General features: G+C 39.0%; 1 protein-coding gene across 9 annotated transcripts in view; it reads left to right on the forward strand.

The window, feature by feature from the left end:
• NBEA (neurobeachin) overlaps positions 1-27,297 on the forward strand; it is a 954,039-nt gene that overhangs the window by 851,150 nt on the left and 75,592 nt on the right. For all 9 annotated transcript variants that reach the window (XM_080658500.1, XM_080658501.1, XM_080658502.1 and 6 more), the window contains one exon: positions 13,819-13,971. In XM_080658500.1, coding sequence (XP_080514626.1) covers positions 13,819-13,971 — 153 coding nt within the window. The remainder of the gene's footprint in view (positions 1-13,818; positions 13,972-27,297) is intronic.

The raw sequence follows: 27,297 nt of genomic DNA on the forward strand, positions 1-27,297 counted from the left end.
AATATGCTAATTAGACTGGATGTCCTTCTGGATGAAACCCAGGTGGTGGAGACCGAGGCAGAGGTGGCCGCTGTGGCAGTGGAGGCCGAGCCCCTTGCACGAATTTCATGCATCGGGCCTCTAGTCTAAACATATAAAAGGCTAATATGCAAAGTGTCCCCTCGGGAGTTCGGCCGGAAGAATGAGAGTTTGCTCATTCGCTATGATGTGCGCTGACCACCAGGGGTTGGCAGGGAACATGGCAGACAACCAGCGGCGGTGGCAGGGTGCTGAGGGCGTGAGGGAAGGAGGGGGCCGTGGAGGTAGGGAGGTGGGGAACCTGATCGGCCCTGATCGCCAGCCAGGCCTAGGGGACCCTACCTGTGCACGAATTTTGTGCACCGAGCCTCTAGTATTACTATATTTCAATTATGTTTAGGTTATTGTTGGTGGTGTTTGTGTGTGTGTGTGTGTGTGTGTGTGTTTGTGTTCAAATATATCAATCTTTTCCTTCTAGCATAAGAATTTTGGGTTTCTCATTAAGAGAATGTTTAAAATTTTTTTGTAATACTGGTGGTACTTGTAGATTTTCTAAATTCATATTTAAATATATTGATTAAAGTGTATAATATTTCCCCCTAAAATAATAACATATTTAGCAGGAAAGAATATGTTACCAAGAGTAATAATAGTTTTGCTAACTATTTTTTTTGCTAAGCTTTCTATTTTTTATCCCTAAGCTATAAAACTAAACAGCTATGTGATATAATTGTAAAGAAATGATTTTCCATTTATAAAGAAAAGTATCTCTACAATATCTACTTAGACAATCACATAAGATATCTAGAGCAGAGTCGATGGTTTTATTCTGTCTCTCATTATTAATGTCAGTCTTCTGGTGGTAATGAATACAAGCTGGGCAGAGAAGGACTGTTGGTGAAGTGGCCTCTCAGGAGAGAGGTTTGCAGAGTTAAAACAGACCAGTTAGTTCTTACTTCATATCTTTAATTTCTTTAGTATAGTCTTGGTAACAATGACATTCAACTTCATGAAGTTCTTATACTAATTTTCCTTAATGAATTCAATAGCTGTTATATTACTTTTGAATAGCTATGTAGATGTCAGAAAAGGTAGCTGCCACAAAATGACATTAAGGTGACATAGTGTAAATTAATACAGTTAATGGAGGTGTTCACTACTGACTCATTGACCCATTATAAGCTCTTGTGAAATAAATGAATGCCAGGGGCATCAATCTTTTAGAAAAATGGAAGAAAAATGATGGCAGTTTTAAAACCTTGCAGTGAATTATATTTGAAAAGTGAAAACATCTGGGTTAGTTTTGATTTCACTAGGAAGCCATAAAATGGTGTGCTCATTCAGCAAAATATATTAAACTGAAATGTCAGATTTGATGCAATAGGTATACAATTATGATAGTGTTAATAGTGGCCTTCTATCATTCTAAGGCATACTATCAAGTCTAATTGTTCAGCAGCATGAACTTGTCATAAGCTTGTAAATTAGAAGTTATGTTTGAGGATATTTTCTTCTTATTAATGGAACGCACATAATACTATTGGCTGTACCATGAGGTTTTAGTATAGCAGTTAAAATAAGCTAGAAATCACATTTACAGATACAAAATGGCTATTACAATATTCATCTTGCCATTTCTTTAATAATATTTGATGTCTTTGTGCACCAATTTTCATTTAGGGGATTTTAAACTACTTTGACTATTTCCTTAAAGAGAAGCTGATTAACAGAAATCTATCAACTGGAAGAGAGTAAGCAGAAGAGCTATTATTATAAGTAGACAGGCTAGTGCATAAAGTACCTCTGTAGGAGCACACTTACAAATTATAATAGTAGTTCATTCTTTTTGAATAATTCTCATTAGTTTTCAAATATGCTTTTTTTTCTGCTTATTTGATACAGTTCTCGGGATAGTTGTGTAAGATAGCTGTCATTATCTCTATTCTCTAAAGGAGGTTCACAGATAATAAGTGACATAAGAGGAAGCCAGTACTAGCACTGAGAGCTATTGAGTTATTTCCAGTCTTTATCTAATGGCTGGTACACAGATTTAATTCTTCTGCATGATTATATGGTCATATCCAGTCACTAAGACTAGTTGGAGTAATTGGCATTTATTACTGTGTAAATAACCATCCCAAACTTTAATGGCTTAAAAATCATTTTTTTCTCAGTGTTCTGCAATCAGACTAGGCTTCATCAGGTACAGCTTGTCTTTCATCCATATGGGGTCAAATGGGGTGGCCCATCTGGGTCTAGAGCAGGGGTGGGCAAACTTTTTGACTCGAGGGCCACAATGGGTTCCTAAACTGGACCGGAGGGCCGGAACAAAAGCATGGATGGAGTGTTTGTGTGAACTAATATAAATTCAAAGTAAACATCATTACATAAAAGGGTACGGTCTTTTTTTTTTATTTCAATAGTTTTATTCATTTCAAACATTTTAACAAGAAGAATGTAAACACTAATTATTATAATTTGAAACTTCAAAAAATGGAGGAATCATAGCACAATAACATACCTTATATTGAAGATGGCAAAGGCAAAATAAAATTGCCTAACAAAGGAAAGGTACAAAAGCCTTTCAAATTAAACTTAAATATAATAAAATAATTTAAAACTGAAACAAATAGAAAAGAAAAAAATGTGTAAACAGTAAATTAAACATTTTCTTTGGTGCAACTTCCAAATTATGCCCGGGACGTAGATGTAGATGGCAATGTAGACTGGGTTGAAAGGTTTTTGGTCTTTAAAACATCAACTTCAGTGGGAACAGTGTTGTTGGTCTCCTTTTTAGCTAATGCTCTGATACTGTGCTCTCCAGGGGCGTGTCTCCCTACATCACCACGATAACATGTCTACGCATTCCCAGGGTGATGTCGGGGGACGCGTCCGCGGGCATTACAAGAAGCCTCTGGAAGATTGAGAGGTTGTTCCTTCTACTGAATGGGCGGATATAAATCCGCCCACTCAGAAGAAGGAGTTGCGGCCGTGTTTCCCGACGTTGCCATGTTAACACTACTGCTGGTGAAGGAGCGGAGGGGAGAGCAAGAGAACCCTCAGCTCTTTCGGCTCCGCGGGCGAATAGAACAGCCGAACGGGCCGGATCTGGCCTGCGGGCCGTAGTTTGCCCACGGCTGGTCTAGAGGATTCAAGATGACTACACTCATGTGTTTTGTGACTTGCCTGAACTGGCTAGAGCAGCTAGAGATTATCTAGGTCTGTCTGTCTCTCTACATTAAGCATGTCAAACTCGTGGCCCATGGGCTGCATGCAGCCCACAACACGTATTTTTGTGGCCTAGCTAATATAACGGTATGTAAGAAACATTTTAATAAAAATTTCGTAACTTAATTTTTATAATATCCTGTTATACATAATTAATAATAATGAACTACAACATTTGCTAATGACTGATTGCTATACTAGTAATTGTGTTGCATTCATTTCCCTTATGGCCTTAGGCGCAGGCACATCATTTCTCTCCACTAATACTAGCAGCAAATATTTTAGCAGCTGATTGCTATGTCATTAGTCTTGTACTGACTTGTTTGGTGTGTGCAACAGGAAATATTTCTCTTTTGGAGAACAAGAAAAATAGGTTTATTTGCGTTACGCTTATTAATTTGTGCAGTTATTCAGGGTCTGGTAAGTTAATGTTCAAGAAAAAATGTTAATTTTTATTAAAATGTTCCATTACTTTATGTTAACAATTACTCATTTATTTCAGCCCTTTGTATTCAGCCCTTTGTATCTTTATCAAAATAAACCTACGTTTCTATGAAAATTGAAGCTTTTGTTTTTTTGCAGCCCACATACACTTAAAGCTTGTTTATTTGGCCCGTGTTAGCCTTTGAGTTTGACATGCTTGCTCTACATGATCTTTCTAGCAAGGTAGCTGCACCACTTTATGTAGTAATTGGCTTCTAAGGGGATGAAAACAGAAGCTGCAAGGTCCCTGAAGTCTTGCGGTTATCTGGAAGCCCTGCAGGGTCAGTTTGAAATAAGCCAGCCCATATTTTAAGAGAGGAGACATAGACTCCACCTCTTTATGGGAGCAATGGTAAAGTGAAAATGCCAAAAGGCATGTAGGGTGGAAGGTCTGTTTATAGCAATCTTTGAAAAACTCTACAAGTCACTAATTTAAAACAATTGTAAGTTCAACTTTGGTTTATATCATTCAATTCAATCTGTGCATTTAGACAAAACCAAAATCTGAAGTATGCATAGCATAAAAATAAGTCTGTCTAATATATTTGGTTAACAAACACTTTGATCATTTTAAAGTCTACATAGGTATTCATTTGAACAGATGTCCAAACTAACAGAGCTTTTTACTAATCACAGATGTACGTTTGTACTGATAAACTCAGCCATAATATTTTTATTTGCTTCTTTAAAAAATCATATATATACATATATGTGTATATATTTATGTGTGTGTGTGTATATATACATATAGAGAGAGAGACAGAGACAGAGACAGAGAGACAGAGAGAGACAGAGACAGAGAGAGACAGAGACAGAGACAGAGACAGAGAGACAGAGACAGAAAATAGCTTCTAAAGAATAGCTTGTGTAAAGCTATGAAATGCATTGTTTCATACACATTACCCCCATTTAATCCTTTATTTACACTGTGAGTTAGATGCTCTCATCATCACAATTTTGCATGAGAAACTGATTATTTTCAAGAGGTTAAGAAACTTATAATAGCCAAGATCTGTAAACAGTCCAAATGCCCATCAGTAGATGAGTAGATAAAAAAGCTGTGGTACATGTACACAATAGAATATTGTGCAGCCATGAAAAAAGGAGAAACTCTTACCTTTTGTGATAGCATGGATGAACTTGGAGATTATTATGCTAAGTGAAATAAGTCTGTCAGAGAAAGACAAATACCAGATGATGTCACTTATATATGGAATCTAATGAACAAAATGAACTGACAAAAGAAAGACACTTGGGTAGCCAGAAGTCTGTATTTGAACTCAGATCTCTTTGATTTCAGTGCATATGAAGTAGCACTTCCCTGATAAAAGAAGAGACAGTTTCACAACTGCCTACCCAACCAGACTCCCCATTAGCTACAACTACTAACTGGTAGCCATGAGGTAATTCTGCTTTACTGACCGTCAATATTTTTTATCACTATTTCATGCCTGAAATTCAGGGTATGATAAATTATTGATTCATTTTTCATTCCACAGATATGTATTGAGTACCTATTATATATGTGAGGCCGCTTCTTAGCAATTAAGTGTTGAGCAAATGAGCAAGATAGACAAGATCCCTGCTGTCATGGGATTTCCATTATAGTGGGACATGGAGGCATAAATAAAACAATAAATGCTGTGCAGACAAGTAAAATGAAGTCATATAGAGTTACTGGGTTGCTGTTTTAAAAGATGAAATGTAGGAAATGGGAGAGCTGAGACCCTGGATTTAAAGTTTCTGGCTTAACCATCTATTTGTAGCATAAGCATTATCAGATTACTTAGCATAACTCTCTTTGCCTCAGTGTTCATGGCTATAAATAAAGTGAGAAAAATAAGAATACCTATCTATGAAGTTTTTCTGAAGATCAAGAGAAATGCAGAAAGCACTTGCAATAGTCCCAAGACATAGTAAGATACAAAAATAAAACACAAGAACACATAATACCTGCTGCTTTAAGATTGAATGAGCAGAGGTCATGTTTCAGCTGATTCCTGTCTCAGAGCAGGTGCAGTACTGTCATCTTCTGTGACCTCACAGTTGAATGTCAGAGTTGAGACTCTCTTATTCATTAGGTTTAATTTTAAAAATAAGTGATTTTTAATTAATATAAATGTGAGTGTAAGTTCACATTTACATATTAACTTCTAAATTATAAATGCCATTTGAAACAAGATATAAAAACATTAAGACAGAGGCATAAATTGTGCACCCACTCGGCTGCTTCAGTGACTTCTTCTAGACTTTTTGCGATTTTACTCGCTTTCCCTTCCCCTTCATAAAAACTTCCCCGTCTTGGGACTTCAGGGTTCAGACAGTTTAGTTATTTTCTGGTCTTTTATAGGAATCTTTCAAATAAGCCACACTTCAAGAATGTGTTCATTTTGCTTTAAAAATATGTCTGTTTTGTGATTGTTCCCACTATTAGATATCTGAGGGTTTCTTTGTCCCTTCAGACATCAAGCCTATTTCAGTTTATACTAACATCTTAATTAACACCCCAATTTATGACCATATTCTTAGTGGCCAGATGAGGATTGGAGTAGAGAAAAAGTCTCCCATGGGGGTCCTCCTGAAGGCTTTGGAAGTGCTACTTCTTCATGACTGGCCCCGACTGAAGTCCTCCCAAGTGTTCCTACTGAGTGCTCTTCCTCCCACCATTCTGAACAACCCTTTCAGCTTTGTTTTGTTCTGTCTGATGGTGGCTCTCCGCCCCCTCTTTCGAGAGTGCTTGAATTAAAATGAAATAAGTCTTGCTTCTGTCAGTTCTGCACTTTGTGTACAATTTTGCCGGCAACTTTAAAAACAACCTTTTCTAAATTTAAATTTAACTTTTTATACTTTTCTAAAACTAGAATAACCATGATAACTTTTTTTAAAAAACTGCAAAATTTCCCCTCAAGGGTAACACATTTTGTTCCTAGGCTCCTCCTACACTTTTATTTAATAAACTGCTTCATTGGCTTTTTTCCTGTCTTGAAGCATTCTCTCAACACAGTCCTCAGAAGATTTCTACTGATATTAAAATAACTTATCTAATATCTTCAGTAGTTTAATATTTAATGAGCACCTGCTGTATAAAAAGTATATCACCAAGAACTATGGGGGAATTCAACAATATATAAACCTCACAAAATAAGGCTTAAAATCTGTTTTAGCTCAAATTTTTGTTAAAATAAAATCTAGGCTTCTTATGCCTTTGTGAATCTAATTTAATGATATTCAGTGAAATACTATTATAATGGTAAGTAACCACATATTTTATATGACCCTGTTGCAAGGAAAGAATGGAAAATAATATGTGAAAAATATTAGAGCACTAAGAAAGTTAAAGCTAAATTGAGAGTCTTTGGGCTGTTTTTAAAAATACACATGCTGCTGTATCCACATGGATATATACCCCTCTCTGTCCTCAAGGAATCTTATATCGTCTAGTTCTAGAGATAGGACATGAATACAAACAACATGAAAGGCAGTCGGGAAATCCCTGACTTCCAAGAGCCTATTATGCCCCAACCAGCAGCTACATGGGCTTATATTCCTTTTCCTCTTCTGACCATTTGGGATGCTATTGCTATTTAGTGTTATACAAAATGTGTAATTTGCAAATAGCAATGTTATTTATCTTCTCTACATCTTTTACCAAATAGTGAGAGCAAGATCAAAAGAAAATTGTATGTTTTATCTTAATGGATTGAAATAACAAGTTAGCAATTATTATCTTGGTTAGCTTAGGCTGCTCTAGTTTACCATAAAGTAGGTAGCTTATAAACAACATAAATTTATCTCTTGCAGCTCTGGAGCTGGATTAGGGCACCCACATAGCCAGGTTATGTGTCTGGTGAGAGCCTGTTTCCTGGTTCATACAGGGCCATATTCTTGCTATGTCTTCACATGGCAAAGAGGAGCAAGCTCTCTCAGAACTCTAACAAGGACATGACCTCATCCAATGCTAATTACCTTCCAAAGGTTTCAACATTTGAATTTTAGGGAAATAAAAACATTTGATTTGTAACCATGATGCATTTCTGATTTGAGTACAAATATATGAGAATAGCAATGATACTGTACTTCTGCCTCCTAATTAGAGACCACACATCTTTACAACATTGTTTCTTTAACGCAGTATGATACTAGCTGTCATGCTTACCCACCCCAGAAATTGATTCCTTATAATGCTTGCTGATCTAATATTGCTGAAGCATCCTTTTACCCCTGTCTTATCCACCAACTAAGCTATATCATTATTTGCAAATAAGGCTGTTTGTTTACCTATTAGTTTTTCTTTCAGCCCTCCTCAGTTTCTCTTTTAACATTTAAGTCACTAAAAATTTACATTAATTTATATTAATTTCACTGTCATTCTCCTTTCCCACAATTCAATGTGGTCTTGTTATATTGTACATAGTTTATTGTTAACATACTAGTGGCCCGGTGCACAAAACTCATACACATTAAAAGAGGATTAATTAGAGGAAATAATTTAATATTGCTATTTGCCCTTTCTCTATAATAGAAGTGTCAGAGATGAAAGAAAATTAGTAAAATGTATATGAAAACCTTCCTCCTGTCAGAGTCTGGGGCACACCACAAGACCTAGAGTCAAGTCCCCACCCACCCACATGCGCCTAAAAACTGCATGAGACCCAGACCCTGCTGGCCCCCGCCCCCATTGGGCTAGATCCAGACCTGGCCAGTCCCACCCTTGTTAAGCCCTGCTGGGCAGGGGATGTAGCCTCAGGTCCCCTGGCCTGGCACCAGGACGGGGGACATGGCCTGAGGTCCCCCAGCACAGACCCGGGCGGGGGGGCGTGCCTTGAGGTCCCCTGTCAAGCCCTGCCAGGCGGGGGTGTGCAGCCTCAGGTCCGCCATCAAGCTCTGCTGGGCAGGGGGCATGGCCTGAGTTCCCCCGACCCAGCACTGGGGGTGCACCTTGAGGTCCCGTGTCAATCCCCGCTGCGTGGGGAGCACAGCCTGAGGTCACCTGTCAAGCCCCGCCAGGCAGGGGGGTGCAGCCTCAGGTCCCCCGGCCTGGTGCCAGGGTGGGGGATGCAGCCTGAGGTTCCCCGGCCTGGTGCCGTGGTGGGGGACACAGCCTGAAGTCCCCTGTCAAGCCCCACCTGGTGGGGGGCACAGCCTGAGGTTCCCCAGCCTGGTGTTGGGGCGGGGGGAGCAGCCTGAGGTCCCCTAGCCCAGCACCAGGACAGGAAGCGCACCTTGAGGTCCCCCATCAAGCCCCGCTGGGCGGGGGCGTGGCCTCAGGTCACCTGGCCTGGCGCTGGGTCAGGGGGCGATGCCTGAGGTCCCCTGTCAAGCTCTGCTGGGTGGAGGGCATGGCCTAAGGTCCTCCAGCCTTCTGCTTGCTCCTTGGTGGCAGCCATTTTTTTTTGGATTTATGTATCTTCTATAATTGAAACTTTGTAGCCTTAAGCGGAGGCCTGGGCCCACCAGGGTGTGCGGAAAGCTTGGCTTCCTCCATCGCCGGGGGCAACCCTAGCCTCCTGCGCTTTCCAGCTCCGTGGCTGCCGCCATTTCTATTTGGGTTTATGTATCTTCTATCATTGAAACTTTGTAGCCTTGAGTGGAGGCCTAGGCCGGCAAGGGCAGGCGAAAAGCTTGGCTTCCTCCATTGCCGGGGAAACCCAAGCTGCCCTCCTGCTCTCTGTGGCCATAGCCATTTTGGTTGGGTTTATTTGCATATTTGCTCCTGATTGGCTGGTGGGCGTGGCTGGTGGGTATAGCGGAGTGATGGTTAATTTGCATATTACTCTTTTATTAGATAGGCTTGACTATATTCCCTATGCTGTACTTTACGTCCCCATGACCATTCTGTAACTACAAAATTGTACTTTGTAATCCCTTCACCCTTTTCATCCAGTCTCCCCAACTCCCCTCCCATATGGCAACTGTCAAAATGTCCTCTCTATCTATGAGTCTGTTTCTGTTCTGTTTGTTATTTTATTTTTATTATTTTTTTAGATTGCCATGATATTTGTCTATCTCTGTCTGACTTATTTCACTCAACACAATACACTCTAGGTCCATCCATGTTGTTACAAGATGACAAGATTTCATTCTTTTTTTATGGATGAGTCATACTCCATTGTACATATGCACTGCTTCTTTATTTATTCATCTATTGATGGACACTTAGGTAGGTTGCTTCCATATCTTGGCTATTGTAAATAATGCTGCAGCAAACATGTAGATGCATATATCTTTGTCATTTAGTGTTTTGGGTTTCTTTGTATAAATACCCAGAAATGGAATTGCTGGGTCCTTCTTTGTCTCTTATTATAGCCTTTGTTTAAAATGTGTTTTGTCTGGTATAAGTTTTGCTATCCCAGCTTTTTTTTCTTGTTTCTTTGTTTCCATTTTCATGAAATATCTTTTCCTATTCCTTTACTTTCAGTCTCTTGTAGGTCTTTTGATCTGAAGTGAATCTCTTGTAAGCAGCATATGTAATGGTCTTGTTTTGTTAGTCATTCAGCTACTATATATGTATTTTGATTAGAGCATTTAATCCGTTTGCATTAAAAGTAATTGTTGATAGATATGTATTTATTGCCATTTTATTATTCATAATTTTGATTTCTCCTCCTCCTCTTCCTCCTCCCCCTCCTCCTCCTCCTCCTCCTCCTCCTCCTCCTCCTCCTCCTCTTTCTTCTTCTTCTTCTTCTTCTTCTTCTTCTTCTTCTTCTTCTTCTTCTTCTTCTTCTTCTAGACCCTTTAACATTTCTTTAATACTGGTTTGGTGGTGATGAACTCTTAGGTTTTTTTTTTTCTTGTGTGGGAAGCACTTTATCTGCCCTTCAATAGCTTTGCTGGGTGTAGTAATTTAGGTTGTAGGTCCTTGCTTTTTATCACTTTGAATATTTCATCCCAATCCCTTCTGAACTGCAAAGTTTTTTATGAGAAATCAGTGGACAGTCTTATGAAAGCTCCCTTGTTGATAACTAACTGCCTTTCTCTTGTTACTTTTAAAATTCTCTCTTTGTCTGTAACCTTTGGCATTTTAATTGTGGTATGCCCTGGTGTGGGCCTCTTTTGGTTCATCTTATTTGGAACTCTCTGTGCTTCCTGGTCTTGTGTGTCTATTTCCTTCACCAAGTTAGGAAAGTTTTCTGCCATTATTTTTTCAAATAGGTTTTCAATTACTTGCTCTCTCTCTTTTTAGTCCAGCACCCCCAGGATGCGATGTTGGTATGCTTGATGTTTTCCCAGAGGCTCCTTAAAGTGTCCTCATTTTTTAAAATTCCTTTTTTCTTTTTGCTGTTCTGATTGAGTGTTTTCTGCTTCCTTATCTGCCAAATCGCTGATTTGATTCTGTTTTATCTACTCTACTATTGATTTATTCTGTTATATATTCTTCATTTCAGTTATCATTTTCTTCATATCTGGTTTTTATGTTTTCTATCTCCAAATTATGGTTTCTATCTCTTTGTTGACGTTATCAGTAAGTTCATCTCCTCTTCCCCTAAGTTCATTGAACATTTTTATAAGCAGTGTTTAGACCTCTGCATCTGGTAGATTGTTTGTTTCCATTTTATTTAGTTTTAGGGGGAGAGTTGTGTTCTGTTCTTTCATTTGTGACATGTTTCTTTGTCTCCTCATTTTGGCTGACTTTCTGTGTTTGTTTCTATGTATTAGGTAGAGTTGTTATATCTCCCATTCCTGGTAGAGTGGCCTTATGTAGTAGGTGTCCTGTAGGGCCTAGTGGCACAGCCTTCCTGGGAACTACAGGTACACCTAGTGTGGGCTGTATACACCCTGCTATTGTAGTTGAGCCTCCATTGCTATTGACACAGCAATGGGAGGGATTTACCCCCAGGTACATTGGCTGCAGGGACTGGCCTGGACTACTGTTACAGATCTACAGTATAGGGGCCCACCCAATGGAGCAAGACTCCCTTCAGCACAGCTCTGGTGTTCACTGAGTCCACCCCTTGAGTGTGTCACTCATGGAGGTAGTTTTGTGGTGCTTCAATGTGGTCTGAAGCTGTCTCCCAGGTGCACTGGGTCTGGGGCTTCTCATGCGGTACAGGTCAAGGTCAGCTGCTGCCTATATCCTGCCCAGGGCCACCTGGCATGAGCTATAGAGTGATCTGAAGATGGCTGCTACTTCTGCTGGACCGGGAGTAGCCAAGCTGCAACCCAAGGAGGTTTGCCACTTAGCAGGAGATATGGGGTATACAGAGGCCAGATGCTGCTTGTTTGAGAAATTTTTTAAAAGTTTGAAGCATGAGTCAAGACAGGCCGTTTGTATGGAAAAACCTCTGGAAATGGCTTGTGTGGGCTGGCTAGTTGTGTGCGATGGGGTCTCAGGGAGTCACTAGAGCAGGGTAAACACTATTAGATAGGTTGACAGAGACTCAGATATGGGACCTGCCTTCAGGCTCTGTCAGGGAAGGCTCAGCAAATGAAAAATGGTTTCTGTGAGCACTTCTGTCTGGAAGAAAGCTACCCCTCCAGCTCTCACTCTGATGCCAGACAATTCAGTTCCTCACCATATGTCCCTGGTGCCTTTCAAAATGCTGGCCTAGCACTAGAGCTCAGAGAGAATAAGTTCGAGTAAGTCTGTGCTTCGGCCTTTTAAAAATAACTCCTTGGACTTCAGTAGCCTTCTTTCTCACTCAGCCATAATCCCACTGGTTTTCCATAGCCAGATGTTATGGAGACTTCTCTTCCTGGCACTAGAATACTGGGCTGGGGGTTTGGGTGTGGTGCTGGGACCCCTTGCTCCTCAGGTAGAACCTCCACAGCTGAGATAACCTTCCTGATTTTTAACTGCCACAGTTGGGTATGGGACCGGCCTATTCTGTATCTCTGCTTTTCCTACCAGTCTCTATGGGACTTGTTCTTTATATCCTTAGTTATAAGACTTCTGTTCAGCTAGATTTCAGGTAATTCTTAATGATGGTTGTTCTGTAGTTTAGTTGTAATTTTGATGTGGTTGTGGGAGGAGGTGAGTACTCAGTTTAGCTCCTCTATCATCTTGACTGAAAACTTTTGTGTATGATTTTTTGGGGGGAGGGTGGGGAGCTGAAGAATCCAATTTATTTGAAGAACTCAGTGTCTGGTAGTCTTTAAAAATGTGATATGTATCACTAGACAATACCACAGTGAGGTTTGATTATATCACACAAATAAATGTCCTTATGCTTTTCACAATATATTTTAAAGTTAATTTAATTCTCATCTTGGTATTGGAAAAGATCAGTATTTTTTTCATGGTATAGATGGTATGTATACATAACAACTTCAGTGGTTTTTCTGTTTTCATTTTCTCCAGTTGCTATATAAAAAAGCAAAACAAATAAAAACTTTTAGGGTCATAAAATAAGTTCATTTCGATATCAGATTTATTCTCAAGTGACAAAAACCACATGTTAGACTTTGTACATCAACCACATTTGCCTTGATCCCAGTTGTTAATATCTTTCTTATATGCAGGTAACACACGTTTTCTTTGCATCCAATTTATTAAGAACTTACTATTGAGGTATCATGCATTAAACATGTAAAACTTATTATGTTGCATATTATCTCTTATAACCACTGTGTTTATTAGTGGGTATAAAAATAATTTATTTTGCAAAATTACAAAATAAAACTGAATCTCTTTATAGAAATTATGCATTGTAATTGCCAGTATAGTAAAAAAAAAAAAGGAGACATGATTTTTAACCAATACTGACAAAAACATTTTTTCATTTGAATATTTCATTAATAATATTCAGAAAAGTTTACTAAACAGCATAGACTTGTAAATATAGCCTTATATATTTCTTTACTAATGCTATTGTGAACTATAATTAATTTTATAACTCATTTCTCTTAACTAATTTGTGGCAAGATAAGATTAAAAATCTTATAAAGGTAATTTATCAAGCAAATTATTCAAGAAAAATGTTTGTCTTCCTAGATTCTTATCTAAATAAAATTAAATTAAGAATAAAATAAATTAATAAAATATTAGATTTAAATAAATTATTTAATTCCATTTAGTTAAATTATAAATTGATAGTGTTATTCAACTGATTTTTAAAGTGGTTTAATATGCTACATTTTTATTTTGGGCAGGAACTGATTCCAGAGTTCTATTACCTACCAGAGATGTTTGTCAACAGTAATGGATATAGTCTTGGAGTCAGAGAAGATGAAGTAGTGATAAATAATGTTGATCTTCCCCCTTGGGCAAAAAAACCTGAAGACTTTGTAAGGATCAACAGAATGGTAAGAGAGATTTTGTTTTTGCTTTAGCAGTCACCAAAAAATAGAAATACTCTGTAGTTTTATTTTGTTTCTATTAACAAGTTGTCATTTAACATTTATAAGTATAAGGTTAAAAATTTAAGAGGAAAAATAAAACATTTTACTGTTGTCTTTTGAAACCATTCTCTATTGTAGAGTGGATATTCCTTTCATGAGGACTAATAAAGGAATGCTAACTTAGTTATATTTGCTCTCTTAGGAGAAGACAATCAGATGAGCATCTGTTGACTAATATAACATATTCTAAAATGCTTAAAATAAATTCCCACTCCTTATTTTTCTCTACTGACTAAATATGCTTTCTTTTTCACACATAAATTATTCAAAACAAAATAATTTAATTTAGAACATATTTATATGGAGAAAATTATAAGCTGTGAAACATAGCTTACAGTGTAATATGCTGACTTTAAGAGAACACCCATCTAGAAAACATTCTTTGGGAAAATGTCATTACTTTTTAAATCTTTATGATAGATGCCTGGGTGTTCAAATAAAAACATGTAATAATCTAAATGATTTTAACATGTTTTTAAGTCAAGTCCAAACTAGTCACTTAGGCAAGCAAAGTAGCCAAAAATTGTTGGGTCACTTTTTCTGTGCTCATTAGTGACTAATGATGTTTTGTTCAATTGATTGAACAAAAGTTTTTATGTGGGTGCTAATTATTAATAAGTGCTAATAGGTGTATTGGGAAGAGTATGAATTAGAGTTTAGAAATTTTCTGCTCTTGAATCTGATCTCTGCAGTTTACTAGTTTCATTTTCCAGGGTAATTGAGAATATCTCTGTCCCTCACATTTCTCATCTGTAAAATGGTGATACCTTATTAAAAACCATTATTTATCATAAAATTCATTTGCTTTCAGCATGCAATTTAATGATTTTTAATAAATTTAGTAATGTGACCATCACTACAATCTAATTTTAGAACATTTCCATCACCTCAAAGATCCCATGCTCACCTCAAGCTCCAGGCAAGCATTAATCTACTTTCTATCTTAATAGGTTTGTCTTTTCTGGTCATTTTATGAAAATAGAACCATACAATATGTGTTCTTTTGTGTTTGATTTCTTTCACTTAGCATAGTTATATGATTCATCTGTGTCTTAATAAATATCAGTACCTTTTTCTCTTTTTGCATAGTAGTGTTCCATTGTATGGATAAACCATATTTTGTTTATCCATTTATCAGGTGATGAACACTTGGGTTGTTTACACTTTTGGGTTATTATGCATAATACATTCACATACGGATATCTATATGGACATATGTTTCATTGCTACCTAGTGGTGGAATTGGTGACTTGTATGGTAAATTTATATTTAAAATTTAAGGAAATTGCTTAACTGCCTTGCAAAGTGACTATAGCACCTTACATTCCCACTATCAATGTATGATGATGGTTCTAGTTCTTCTATATCTTCATGACTTTTTTTGTTGTTGTTATTATAGCCATTCTAGTGGGTGTGAAGTAATATCTCATTATAGTTTTAGTTTGCATTTCATTAGTGACTAATGATGTTTGAGCATCTCTTGATGTTTTTTCTGGATGTTAAAACACTTTTGGATATATTTTAATATAACTTTAATTCATGATTCATTATAGAAACAACCTTTGTGTTCTTCATTACTAAAAGAAGTTCATATGCCCTTTACTAATGATATGCCTAATTGAAAGGGAAAAGGCAGTTGTGCTTCTAAAAAAACATCCCCAGAGTAGCATCGGACAAATAATTTTGTGAATGGTAGGGAAAAATAATTATTATTATGGATGAGAAATCATCAAATAATTATTATTAATATAAACTAGATAAACAAGACCATACACTCTTGACAAAACCTGCAGAAAATTCACAATGCTTCATTCATTTAGTATGTTAGAAGGTAATGTAATTCAACTAAATAAACTTTTCAAATAAGTTTCTGTATTTTTATAGCTACATGAGAACTTTCAGAAATATTGTTATAGTTATTTTTCTAAAATTTATTACTATTGGTTTTCTAACCTCTGATGCAAAGGATTAAACTTCTTTTTCTTAACACAAGTACCCATTATTATTCCATGAAGTGATATTATCCTATACCTATTGTTTTTCTATTATTCTTCTTTAGATTGTCAGCTATCACCACACTTTCGTTTAATAGCCAGACTATTAAAATTTGTTGCTCATAATCTCCTCTAGTCTACAAAATCAGATAATCAATTTCATCAAGGCCTTATGATAAATAAGAGTCAGTCAAGTGCTAATGGAAGCCCTAGAAAAAATGTAAACTTTGTAGCTTGGGTAGAAAGTGACAATCTTCTATCTCAGGTTTCATTGATCAATTCCAGGTTTGGGAGTTGTGTACTGAAACATAAAATGACAAAGTCCTACCATTAGTAAGCGGAATGTTTCTATAAACAGTATCAAATTTATACATTTTCTTACATATAAACAGGTAGCTATGTGCCTGGCCTAGAATACGCTCCTTGGTGCCCTTGCCTACAATTTTTTCTCTATCTTCCTCATTCTAAGACTTATTGTTGGCAACTGCTGCAAATCAGGATGGAAACCCTAATCTTAGTTACCATACCCTATGATCCAGGGATGGTCTTGAGCCAGCTCAATATTAATGTTAACCAAGATAAGATAATGGCACTGATAGTGCTTGGGGCCTATGCCATTTTTTGAGTGTTTATTCTTAGTCATACACTGTACTAGAGTTTCAGGTACATCCTCAAAAATTTTTTTGAAATAATTATCATCCTGAAACCTAGTGAGGTAAAATTACCTTGCCAAATATCACCTACTTTTCAAAATAATAGTGAGTGTTCTTATCCATAGTCTCTGGGATAGAGGAAATGGTGGCTTGAGGAGTTGTATAAAGGGAGAAGGGAGTAGAGAAGGTAAGGAAACATGTCTTGTAATCAGAAGCCAGGACCTTGAGCCTTGAGGTCAGAAAAAGAAAAGTAAGAGATGAGCGGAAATTCATACCATTGTATGGTGTAAGAAGGTGGTCTAATTTCATTTTTTTTTTCTCATTATCTGTCTAGTTTCCCCAACACCATCTATTGAACAGACTATTTTACCCCATTGTATGTTTGTGCCTCCTTTGTCAAATATTAATTGACCATAGAGGTGTGGTTTTATTTCTGGGTTTTATATTCTGTTCCATGCCAGTCTTGTCTGTTTTTATGCCAATACCATGTTGTTTTGATTTCCATGGCCTTGTAGTATAGTTTGATATCAGGTTGCATGATTCCTCCAATTTTGTTCTTTTTTCTCAAGGTTGCTGTGGCAATTTGGGGTCTTTTGTGGTTCCATATAAATTTTTGGAATATTTATTACAGTTATGTGAAGTATGCCATTGGTACCTTGATACTTTACAGATTGCTTTGGGTAGTATGGACATTTTAATGATGTTCACTTTTCTTACTTATGAACATGGAATATCTCCCACTTATTTGTATCATCTTCAGTGGCTTATAATTTTCCGAGTATAGATCTTTTATGTATGTGGTTAAATTTATTCCTAGGTAAATTTTTATGCAATTGTAAATGGGATTGTTTTCTTATTTTCCTTTCTGATAGTTCATTATTGATGTATAAAAATGCACCTGATTTCTGTTCATTATTGGTATATAAAAATGCAACTGATTTCTAGATATTTATTTTGTACCCTGCTACTTTACTGAATTCATTTATCAGTTCAATAGTTTTTGGTGAAATGTTTAGGATTCTCTATATACAGTATATCATCTGCTATAATTCAGTTTTAATCTGTGGCACTCTGGCCTATCTCATTATTCATATGATCACCACATAAAACTTTTTAATAAAAATCTCTCTTCTTAGGAATACCTGATTCTAACCAAATCATTTCATATTATTTGGGTTTTAAGAGAATCCTAGGTTACTTATTGAAAGATGAAAGATACATCCTGAGAAATAATAGCATGGTAAAAACAATTTAAACTTTATATTATTTGTTTACACTCCAGTGATCAGACATTACATCTATATATATATAAAAGCCTAAGTGACCGGTCTACTGAACGACCAGTCACTATGATGCGCACTGACCACCAGGAGGCAGATGCTCAATGCAGGAGCTGCTCCCTGGTGGTTAGTGCGCTCCCACAGCAGGAGCACCGCTCAGCCAGAAGCCGGGCTCACAGCTGGCACTGGCAGGTGCAGCTGAGGCGAAGCAAGCCTCTCCTGCCTCTGTGGCAGTGCTACTGAGCCGAGTGGCAGTAGCAGCAGGCATAGCAGGGCCAGGATGAGCGGGAGCAGCACCCAGCCTGGCTTGGGCTCCTCCCCAGCCGCCTGCCGCTTTGTGCACTGCTACATCCCTCAGGGGATGTTGACTGCCGGTTTCAGCCAGATCCCTGAAGGGCCGAAACTGGCAGTACGACATCCCCCGAGGGGTCCCGGATTGCAAGACAGCACAGGCCAGGCTGAGGGACCCCACTGATGCACAAATCCATGAAGTGGGACTCTAGTAATTTAATATGTGATCACCCCAAAAAATCCTGCACCCATCTAGCACCATACTTAGTTATTAGAATATTATTGACTATATTACCTATGCTCTACTTTACATCCCTATGACTATTCTGTAACAACCAATTTGTACTTCTTTATCTCTTCACATTTTTCACTCAGCCCCCAACCCCTCTCCCATCTAGCAACCAACAAAAAGTTCCCTGTATCTATAAGTTTGTTTCTGTTCTTCTTGTTCATATTGTTTGTACTACTAGATTCAACTGTTGATAGATATGTATTCATTGCCATTTTATTAATCATATTTTTGGTCTTCTTTTCTTCTTTTTAAATAAGACCCTTTAACATTTCATATAATACTGGTTTGGTGGTGATGAACTCCTTTAGCTTTTCTTGTCTGTGAAGCTCTTTATCTGACCTTACATTCTAAATGATAGCTTTGCTGGGTAGAGTAATCTTGGTTGTAGGCCCTTGCTTTTCATCACTTTGAATATTTCTTGCCATTCCCTTCTGGCCTGCATAGTTTCTGTTGAGAAATCAGTTGACAGTATTATGGGAGTGTGTCGCTTATGGAGGTGATTGGGTGGTGGGGCTCAATGTGATCTGAAGCTGTCCACTGGGTGCACTGGCCTTGGGGCCTCCCAGGAGGTGCACACTAAGGTCAGCCACCACCTGTGTGCTGCCTGAGGCTACCAGGCATAAATGACAAAGTGATCTGCAGATAGCTACTTCTTGTGCTCATCTTGGAAGTGCCCAGGCAAGGCCAAGCTATAAACCAAGGCCAGCTGCTGCTTGTGCTGGGCCTGTGCACACTTAGCTAGAGGTACAGGGCTTGCTGAGGAATAGTGGCTTCATCAAAGGAGTAGTGGTTTCTGCCAGCACTTCTGTCTGGGAGAAACCTACCACACTAGCTCTCACCCTGATTCCAAACAATTCAGTTCTTCCTCATATGTCTCTGGTGCCCTTCAAGTGGCTGTCCCTGTGCTGGAGCTCAGAGAGTGTGAGTTTGAGTAAGTCTGTGCACCGGCCCTTTAAGAGGAATGACTTTGAACTCTAGCAGCCTCCATGTCACTCAGCCTTAATCCTCACTGGTTTTTATTGCCAGATGTTATGGACACTTCTCTTCCTGGCACTGGAACACAGGGCCGGGGAGCCTGGTGAGGGGCTGGGACCCCTCATTCCTCAAGGGGTATCCCCACAGTTGAGGTATCCCTCCTGATTTTTATCTGTCACATATGGGAGTGGGACTAGCTGTTCTACATCTCTACCCCGCCTACCAGTCTCAATGTGGCTTCTTCTTTAATTTTATAGTTGTAGGAATTCCATTCATCTGGATTTCAGGCAGTTCTGAAAGTTGGTTGTTCTGTATTTTAGTTGTAATTTTGATGTGGTTGTGGAAGGAAGCAAATACCACGTTTACCTATGCTGACATCTTGGCCAGAAGTCACGCAATTTAAACTTTAAAGTAGATTTTCCCTCTTACTTTAAGAGAGAATAAAATATACCAATGCAAATTTTGACTAATAAATTATTTTTATTTATATTTGCTAAGAGTACTTCTATTGTGCATAAATAAAATATATTAAATAACTTACTCCTACTATTAACATAACTATTTCAAGACTAAGTTGTGTTCATATACCCCTTGCCTCTTATATCTTGTCTTCCTAACAGCTTAAGTACTGCTAGGAAAACTTTAAGGCCAATACTGTGCTTGTTTAAAATAAATCTCACCATTTAATATCACTGTAACTATGTATACAATGCACTGGGAGCTATAAGGATTGCATCTCATATGGTGAAGTAACTGTCCCTCAAAGATTTGGTCTCACATATTCAAAAGATTTAAATTTAATAATTGACAAAAATATGAGATATAAATACTTGTGTTTTTATGAAATTATCATAAAACATTTTCATAAATGAATTGTACATTTTTGTTATAAGTAATAAGTTCTAACTTGTATTTGTGAAGAAATGAAAGTAAAGCACTGGGATTTTTCTCTCTTCTAAACCAAATTCCTGTTCCTGTTATCTTATAGTCATTAATGAATCTAATAAGACTTGTGAACTAAACCTTTATGCCATGGAGTGAAAGGTTTTCACAAAATTCTGCATATTTAGGGAAATCAAATTGCCCCAATCTTGGTTCTCCATAGCACTCGTACAGCGCCAGGTTGAATCAATCATATGTAGTGAGTGCCTTGCTAGTGTAAAGGTGGCTTGAGAAGTGGTTATTCATCTGCTTCTTTCCCTTGGTTTTCCTTGAACGGATTATACAGACTAGAAAGGAAATGTTTTACATCTATAGCAGCCATTCTTGGCTGCATCAGAGTTAGAGCTGAAGGACAAACAGCTGATTTGGGAACAGTCATAAGCAACAGAGCTATTAAAAGACAAAATATAGCTGTGTGTCTACAGCTGCTTTCTTGTCTCAGCATCTCCTATACTGCTTTTCTTCACCTTGAAGTGTTTCTTCACCGTACTCTGAACTTGTGGTCAGCTTGGCCATCATACTGATGGGAAATGATTAGACTGATGTCATTTTAGGTATCTGTGTTAAAACTAGAAAATGTAACAAATTATCTAACATATCTTATTTCATGCTGTAGAAATATTTATTTGATGAATATTTTTCTAATATGCAAAATCTGGGTGGTATTATAAAATGTGAAAATATTTCCATTTTCCATGAATTTTCATTAATTACATGAACAAAACATCTATTTTTATATTATTTTATAACATTATCAAAGTTTATTACTTTGATATTAGTATTATATGACTGAGTAGTTCATATGGGATTTAGTTCTTATGGGATAGGTTTAGAGAAATTGTGCTCTAGTACAATTATAATTTGGATTGGGATATCTTCAGTTATTTGAAAGAATTCTTTGTAATAAGCCTAAAGTATAAAATCCCAAAGAAATGACATTCACAGTGGTAACAAAAAGCCTTCATTTCTTTGTATGGACTAGTATTCTGTATCCACAAGAATTCTTTTAAGCTGTCACTAAGGAATTCATGGCAAAGAAGACAAAAATAATATGACGAAAAGGAATGGCATCATTGAGTATAGACGGTTAGGTTTGTTGTCTCCTGCCGGTGACTGAAAAGGCATCTGGTGCATTTGTAGAAGCCTTTACATGTCTACAGCTTCATTTTCTTTTCTCACATTTAAAAATGAATCCTACTTTGATTTTTAATGATGTATTTCTTTAAGTCTATTGTTTTTTTAGTTATAAGCAATAATATATAATTGGTTAGAGTTGTATATATTTATAATTACAGTGACAGGGATTGTGTTTCATTGAAGAACTGTGAAATTCAAAATTTGATCTCATTAGAAAATCTGGAAAGGTGATATAGACACTTTTAGTAGACATTTCAATAAATCCTAAATGCATTTAGTTCAAATATCAAGAATTGGTTTAATTTACCCACACCAAGCTAGGTTGATTATGACCAACTCACTCAAGAGACATTTATAAAGCACTGTGCTCGGTTCTAACATGATTGTAATATGACTGCCTCATAAAGGACAGAAGTAGAAAGTACATCTGATAACATTACCCTAATGCTGGGTTCATCAATCATAATCTGCCCTTTTAAAAATTTATTTTAGAAAAAGGCCTTTCATGGATGTACACTGATATCTCCACCAGCCCTCAGCCCACAGGTCCTGGTGCTTCAGGGCCAAATGCAAGATATTCTTACTCTGCAGAGCAGATCCCGGTGCACTGAGGCAGAGAAAGTGGAGTTGAATGTGGCTTTGCTCTTATTGTCTTACAATCTTTATAAGATTTTCATATTTTAAAGAAAAAGTTTCTTTTGTGATAGGTAAAAATTTGCAAAAAAAAAAAAAGAATTTTAAGCATAGTATAACAAGAATTTTTGGAAGTCTTCTGCAGAATCTTAAAATATTCAGATAGGTACCTTGTGTGTGAGTGCCTGCTTTGCCACCTGTTTGCTATAACACCTTAGACAAAATAAGGCACTCTTTTCTCTTGGAGTGTCAGTGTTCTCCTTGTCTCTGAAACTGGGCATTGGTTAGTACCTAGACCTTTATTGAGAGCCAGCTCTGATAAGGCATGATGGAAAACATAAGGAAGCATTGGACATGGATCCTATTCTAAATAAAACTGGAGTAGAACAGTTCCTTCATTTATGCCAGTCATCCTATATAATAAAGAGGTAATATGCAAATTAACCCTCACGCCCTCACAAGATGGCTGCTTACAACCAGGCCGGCAGGGGGGTTAGTGAGGGACAACCAAATGACTGAACAAGCAGGCCAGTGGGGGGGCAGTTAGGGGTGACCAGGCCAGCACGAGGGGGCAGTTGGGGGCAATTAGGCTGGGGTGACCAGGCAAGCGGAGCGGGGAGGCCATGAGAGACAACCAGGCCAGTGGGGGGGGGGAGCAGTTAGGGGTGACCAGGCCATCCGGGAGGGGCAGTTGGGGGCAATTAGGCTGGTAGGGGGGCAGTGAGGGGCAACTAGGCTGGCAGGTGGGGGCAGTTGGGGTCGACCAGGCCAGCAAGGGGGGCAGTTAGGGGAGACCAGGCCAGCAGGGGGAGCAGTAAGGGGTGACCAGACTGGTGGGGGGGGCAGCTAGGAGCAACCAGACAGGCGGGGGGGGGGCAGTTAGGGGTGATCAGGCCAGCATGCTGAGGCAGTGAGGGGCAATCAGGCAGGCAGGCAGGTGAGTGATTAGGAGCCAGAAGATCGAGCCTAAACTGGCAGTCAGACATCCCCCAAGGGGTCCAGGATTGGAGAGGGTGCAGGCTGGGCTGAGGGGACCCCCCTCATGCACAAATTCTATGCATTGGGCCTCTAGTCCTATCTAATAAAAGAGTAATATGCAAATTAACCATAACTCCACTACACCAACAAGCCACGCCCACCAGTCAGTCAGGAGCAAGTATGCAAATTAACCCAACCAAGATGGCTGTAGCCATGGAGCAAGCAGGAGGGTTGGGTTTCTCCAGCAATGGAGGAAGCCAAGCTTTCCACACACCCTGGCCAGCCCAGGCCTCCACTCAAGGCTGCAAAGTTTCAATTATAGACGATAAATAAATCCCAATAAAAATGGTGGCAGCCACGGAGCTGGAGAGAGCAGGAGGCTTGAGTTTCCCCTGGTGATGGAGGAAGCCAAGTTTCCACAGCCCTGGCCTGCCTTGGCCTCCGCTTAAGGCTACAAAGTTTCAATTATAGAAGAAGATAAATAAATCCCAACAAAAATGGCTGCAGCCACGGAGCAAGCAGGAGACTTGGTTCCACTCAAGGTTACAAAGTTTCAATTGTAGAAGATAAATAAACCCCAGATACCAGGGCCTCCGCTTGGATCACTGGGGGGCGTGTCCGGCCTGCAAACCACCACAGGCCCCTCGCCCAGGCAGCTCCACGCCCCAAGGGAACCCCCACCCTGATCCAGGACATCCTTCAGGGCAAACCAGCTGGCCCCCACCTGTGCACCAGGCCTCTATCCTATCTAAGAAAAGAGTAATATGCAAATTGACCATCACTCCAAAACACAAGATGGCTGCCCCCATGTGGACACAAGATGGCCAGCAAAGGAGGGCAGTTGTGGGCGATCAAGCCAGCAAGGGAGGGCAGTTGGGAGGGACCAGGCCTGCAAGGGAGGGCAGTTGGGGGTGATCAGGCCGGAGAGGAGGGAAGTTGGGGGTGATTGGGCCTGCAGGGAAGGGCAATTGGGGGGGACCAGGCCTTCAGGGGAGGGCAGTTAGGGGCAATCAGGCTGGCAGGGTAGCAGTTAGGCATCAATCAGGCTGTCAGGGGAGTGGTTAGGGGGTGATCAGGCTGGCAGGCAGAAGCGGTTAGGGGCAATCAGGAAGGCAGGCAGGTGAGCAGTTGGGAGCCAGCAGTCCTGGATTGTGAGAGGGATGTCCGACTGCCCATTTAGGCCCAATCCTACCAGGATTCTACCCTGATCACCCCCTAACCACTCCCCTGACAGCCTGATTGATGCCTAACTGCTTTCCTGCCTGCCTGTTTGCCCCTAACCTCCCTTCCCTGCAGGCCTGGTCACCCCTAACTGCCCTCCCCTGCAGGCTTAATCACCCCCAACTACCCTCCCTTGCAGGCCTGGTCCCTCCCAACTGCCCTCCCTTGCTGGCCTGATCGCCCACAACTGCCCTCCCTTGCAGACCTGGTCCCTCCCAACTGCCCTCCCCTGCTGGCCATTTTGTGGTGGCCATCTTGTGTCCACATGGGGTCAGTCATCTTTGACCACATGGGGGCAGCCACCTTGTGTGTTGGAGTGACAATCAATTTGCTTATTATTCTTTTATTAGATAGGAGGATTAGATAGGATAGAGGCCTGGTTCATGGGTGGGGGCCAGCTGGTTTGCCCTGAAGGGTGTCCCGGATCAGGGTGGCAGTTCCCTTGGGGTGTGGGGTGGCCTGGGCAAGTGGCCTGTGGTGGTTTGCAGGCTGGCCATGCCCCCCAGCGACCCAAGCAGAGGCCCTGTTATCTGGGATTTATTTATCTTCTATAATTGAAACTTTGTAGCCTTAAGCGGAGGCCAAGGCAAGCCAGGGCAGGTGGAAAGCTTTGCTTCCTCCATTGCTGGGGAAACCCAAGCCTCCTGCTCTCTCCGTGGCCGCAGCCATCTTGGCTGGGTTAATTTGCATACTCGCTCCTGATTGGCTGGTGGGCGTGGCTTGTGGGTGTAGTGGAGTGATGGTCAATTTGCATATCACTCTTTTATTAGATAGGCTGTAAGCAGTGCTGTCCTCTCCTTAGTCCACAGATCATTTGTGAGCATCCCAGGCACTGTGTGCATGTTTGCAGTGCACCAGTGAACAAAGATCCTGCCGTCAAAGAGATTACTTTTGATCAAAGGTAGACAGACAATAAAGAGTAAATAAATAAGTAAAATATGTAGTATGGTAAAAGGTAATCAATACTATAGGGAAAAAGTAGTAAGGGATCAGGAAAACAAGGATGGCAGTCAGGATTTCCTCCTTGTGAAGGTGCGACTGGAATTAAGGCTTGAAGGATGTGGGAGAGTGAACTAGGTGACTCTTGGGCAAAGAGTATTGCAGGCAGAGGGACATTTGTAGCAGGGTCAAAGTGTTTAGCAAGGAAACCATTGGGTTTGGGTAGAGTGAGCAGGGGGCACACAGGAGGAGGACTGAACCTTGAAAGCCATCGAAAGCACTTTGCATTTCTACTGTGACCAAAATGCAGTCATTGCATCACTTTGAGCTAAAGAGTGCTGTGATCTTATTTATTTAATTTTTCTTTTTAAAATAACTTTATTGAGATAGAACTCACATACAATACAACTCACCCATTTTAAGTGTATATAATTCAGTGGTTTTCTTTATAATCACAGATATATGCAACCATCACAACAGTTAATTACAAACATTTTCACACTACTAACACAAATTCTCATACCTTTTAGCTCTTCTTCACCCCCCAATCTGGAGCAGCCTTAATCTGCTTTCTGTTTCTATAGATTTGCCTATTCTGGAGATTTCATATAAATGGGAATCATAATGGTGTGGCCTTTTGTGACTGGCTTCACTTAGCATAATGTTTTCAAGGATCATTCCTTTAGTACCAAAGTATCAGTACTTCATTCCTTTTTATCACTGAATAACATTCCACTGTATGAATATACCACATTTGGTTTATCATTTTAACTGATATTTAGGTTGTTTCTACTTTTTAGCTATTGTGAGTAATGAATATTCTATGCTCATTATTATAAAAATAGTGGCCTGGTGCACGAATTTGTGCACATTGAAAGTGAATTAATTAGAAGAAATATTTTAATATTGCTATTTGCCCTTTCTCTATAATAGAAGTGTCAGAGACGAAAGAAAATTAGTAAAATGTATATGAAAATAATATATACATTTATTAATAAATAAACAATAACAACATAATATAACAACAAAGACATGATATGAAAACAACAAAACATGACATACAAACAAAAAAAAAGGTTATAAAACAACATTGATACAATGACTAATAAAGTGATTAAACTTATTCTAATATCGCCCTGTATACCACATTAAAAGTAAAAACACTTTCAGATTGCCTGGCTAATTTCCCTTGTGATGGAGTATTTACAACTTTAACTTTAATGTCACATGCTCTTCAAACTTGAGAGAAAGCAACATATAGCTGACCATGTCCGAAATCAGGTTCAGGTAGGAATATTCCTACTCTGTATATAGTTTGTCCTTGTGATTTATTAATAGTCTGTATAGAGTTTGTCCTTGTGATTTATTAATAATCACAAATGCTGGCATCATGAGAAACTGTCTTCTAATTAATTTAAATGGGAGGCCAGTGCCAGACGTGGACAAATCAATTCTTGGAATCAGAACAACCGCTCCTTCCGCAGATCCTGTTAATACTTCAGCTTCAATAATGTTAGGTCGCAATCTTGTGATAATAAATCTAGTACCATTACAAAGACCCCATTTACTATTATGATTTCTCAGTAGCAGGATGATTGCACCCACTTTCAATTTTAATTTATGACATGGCATTCCCAAAGGAGTAATACTATTAAGAAATTCGATGGGAAAATTTTCCTTTTTGGCATCATCTGTTGAATCAATGAAATTATCACTCAAATATGTGAAAATCTCCACTGAGTATATCCAAAATTTCTTCATTTAATTTTTGAATGTGCTCATTTTTTGGACAAAGAATCGCACGTTTAGATGTATTTTTAATATTATCTATAGATATACGATTTCCAAAGGTAGCTTCAATAATAGATCCATTACAAATCATTTCATGAGGGATT

Source organism: Plecotus auritus (assembly GCF_963455305.1).
Source record: "Plecotus auritus genome assembly, chromosome: 3".
NCBI classification, from domain to species: Eukaryota; Metazoa; Chordata; class Mammalia; order Chiroptera; family Vespertilionidae; genus Plecotus; species Plecotus auritus.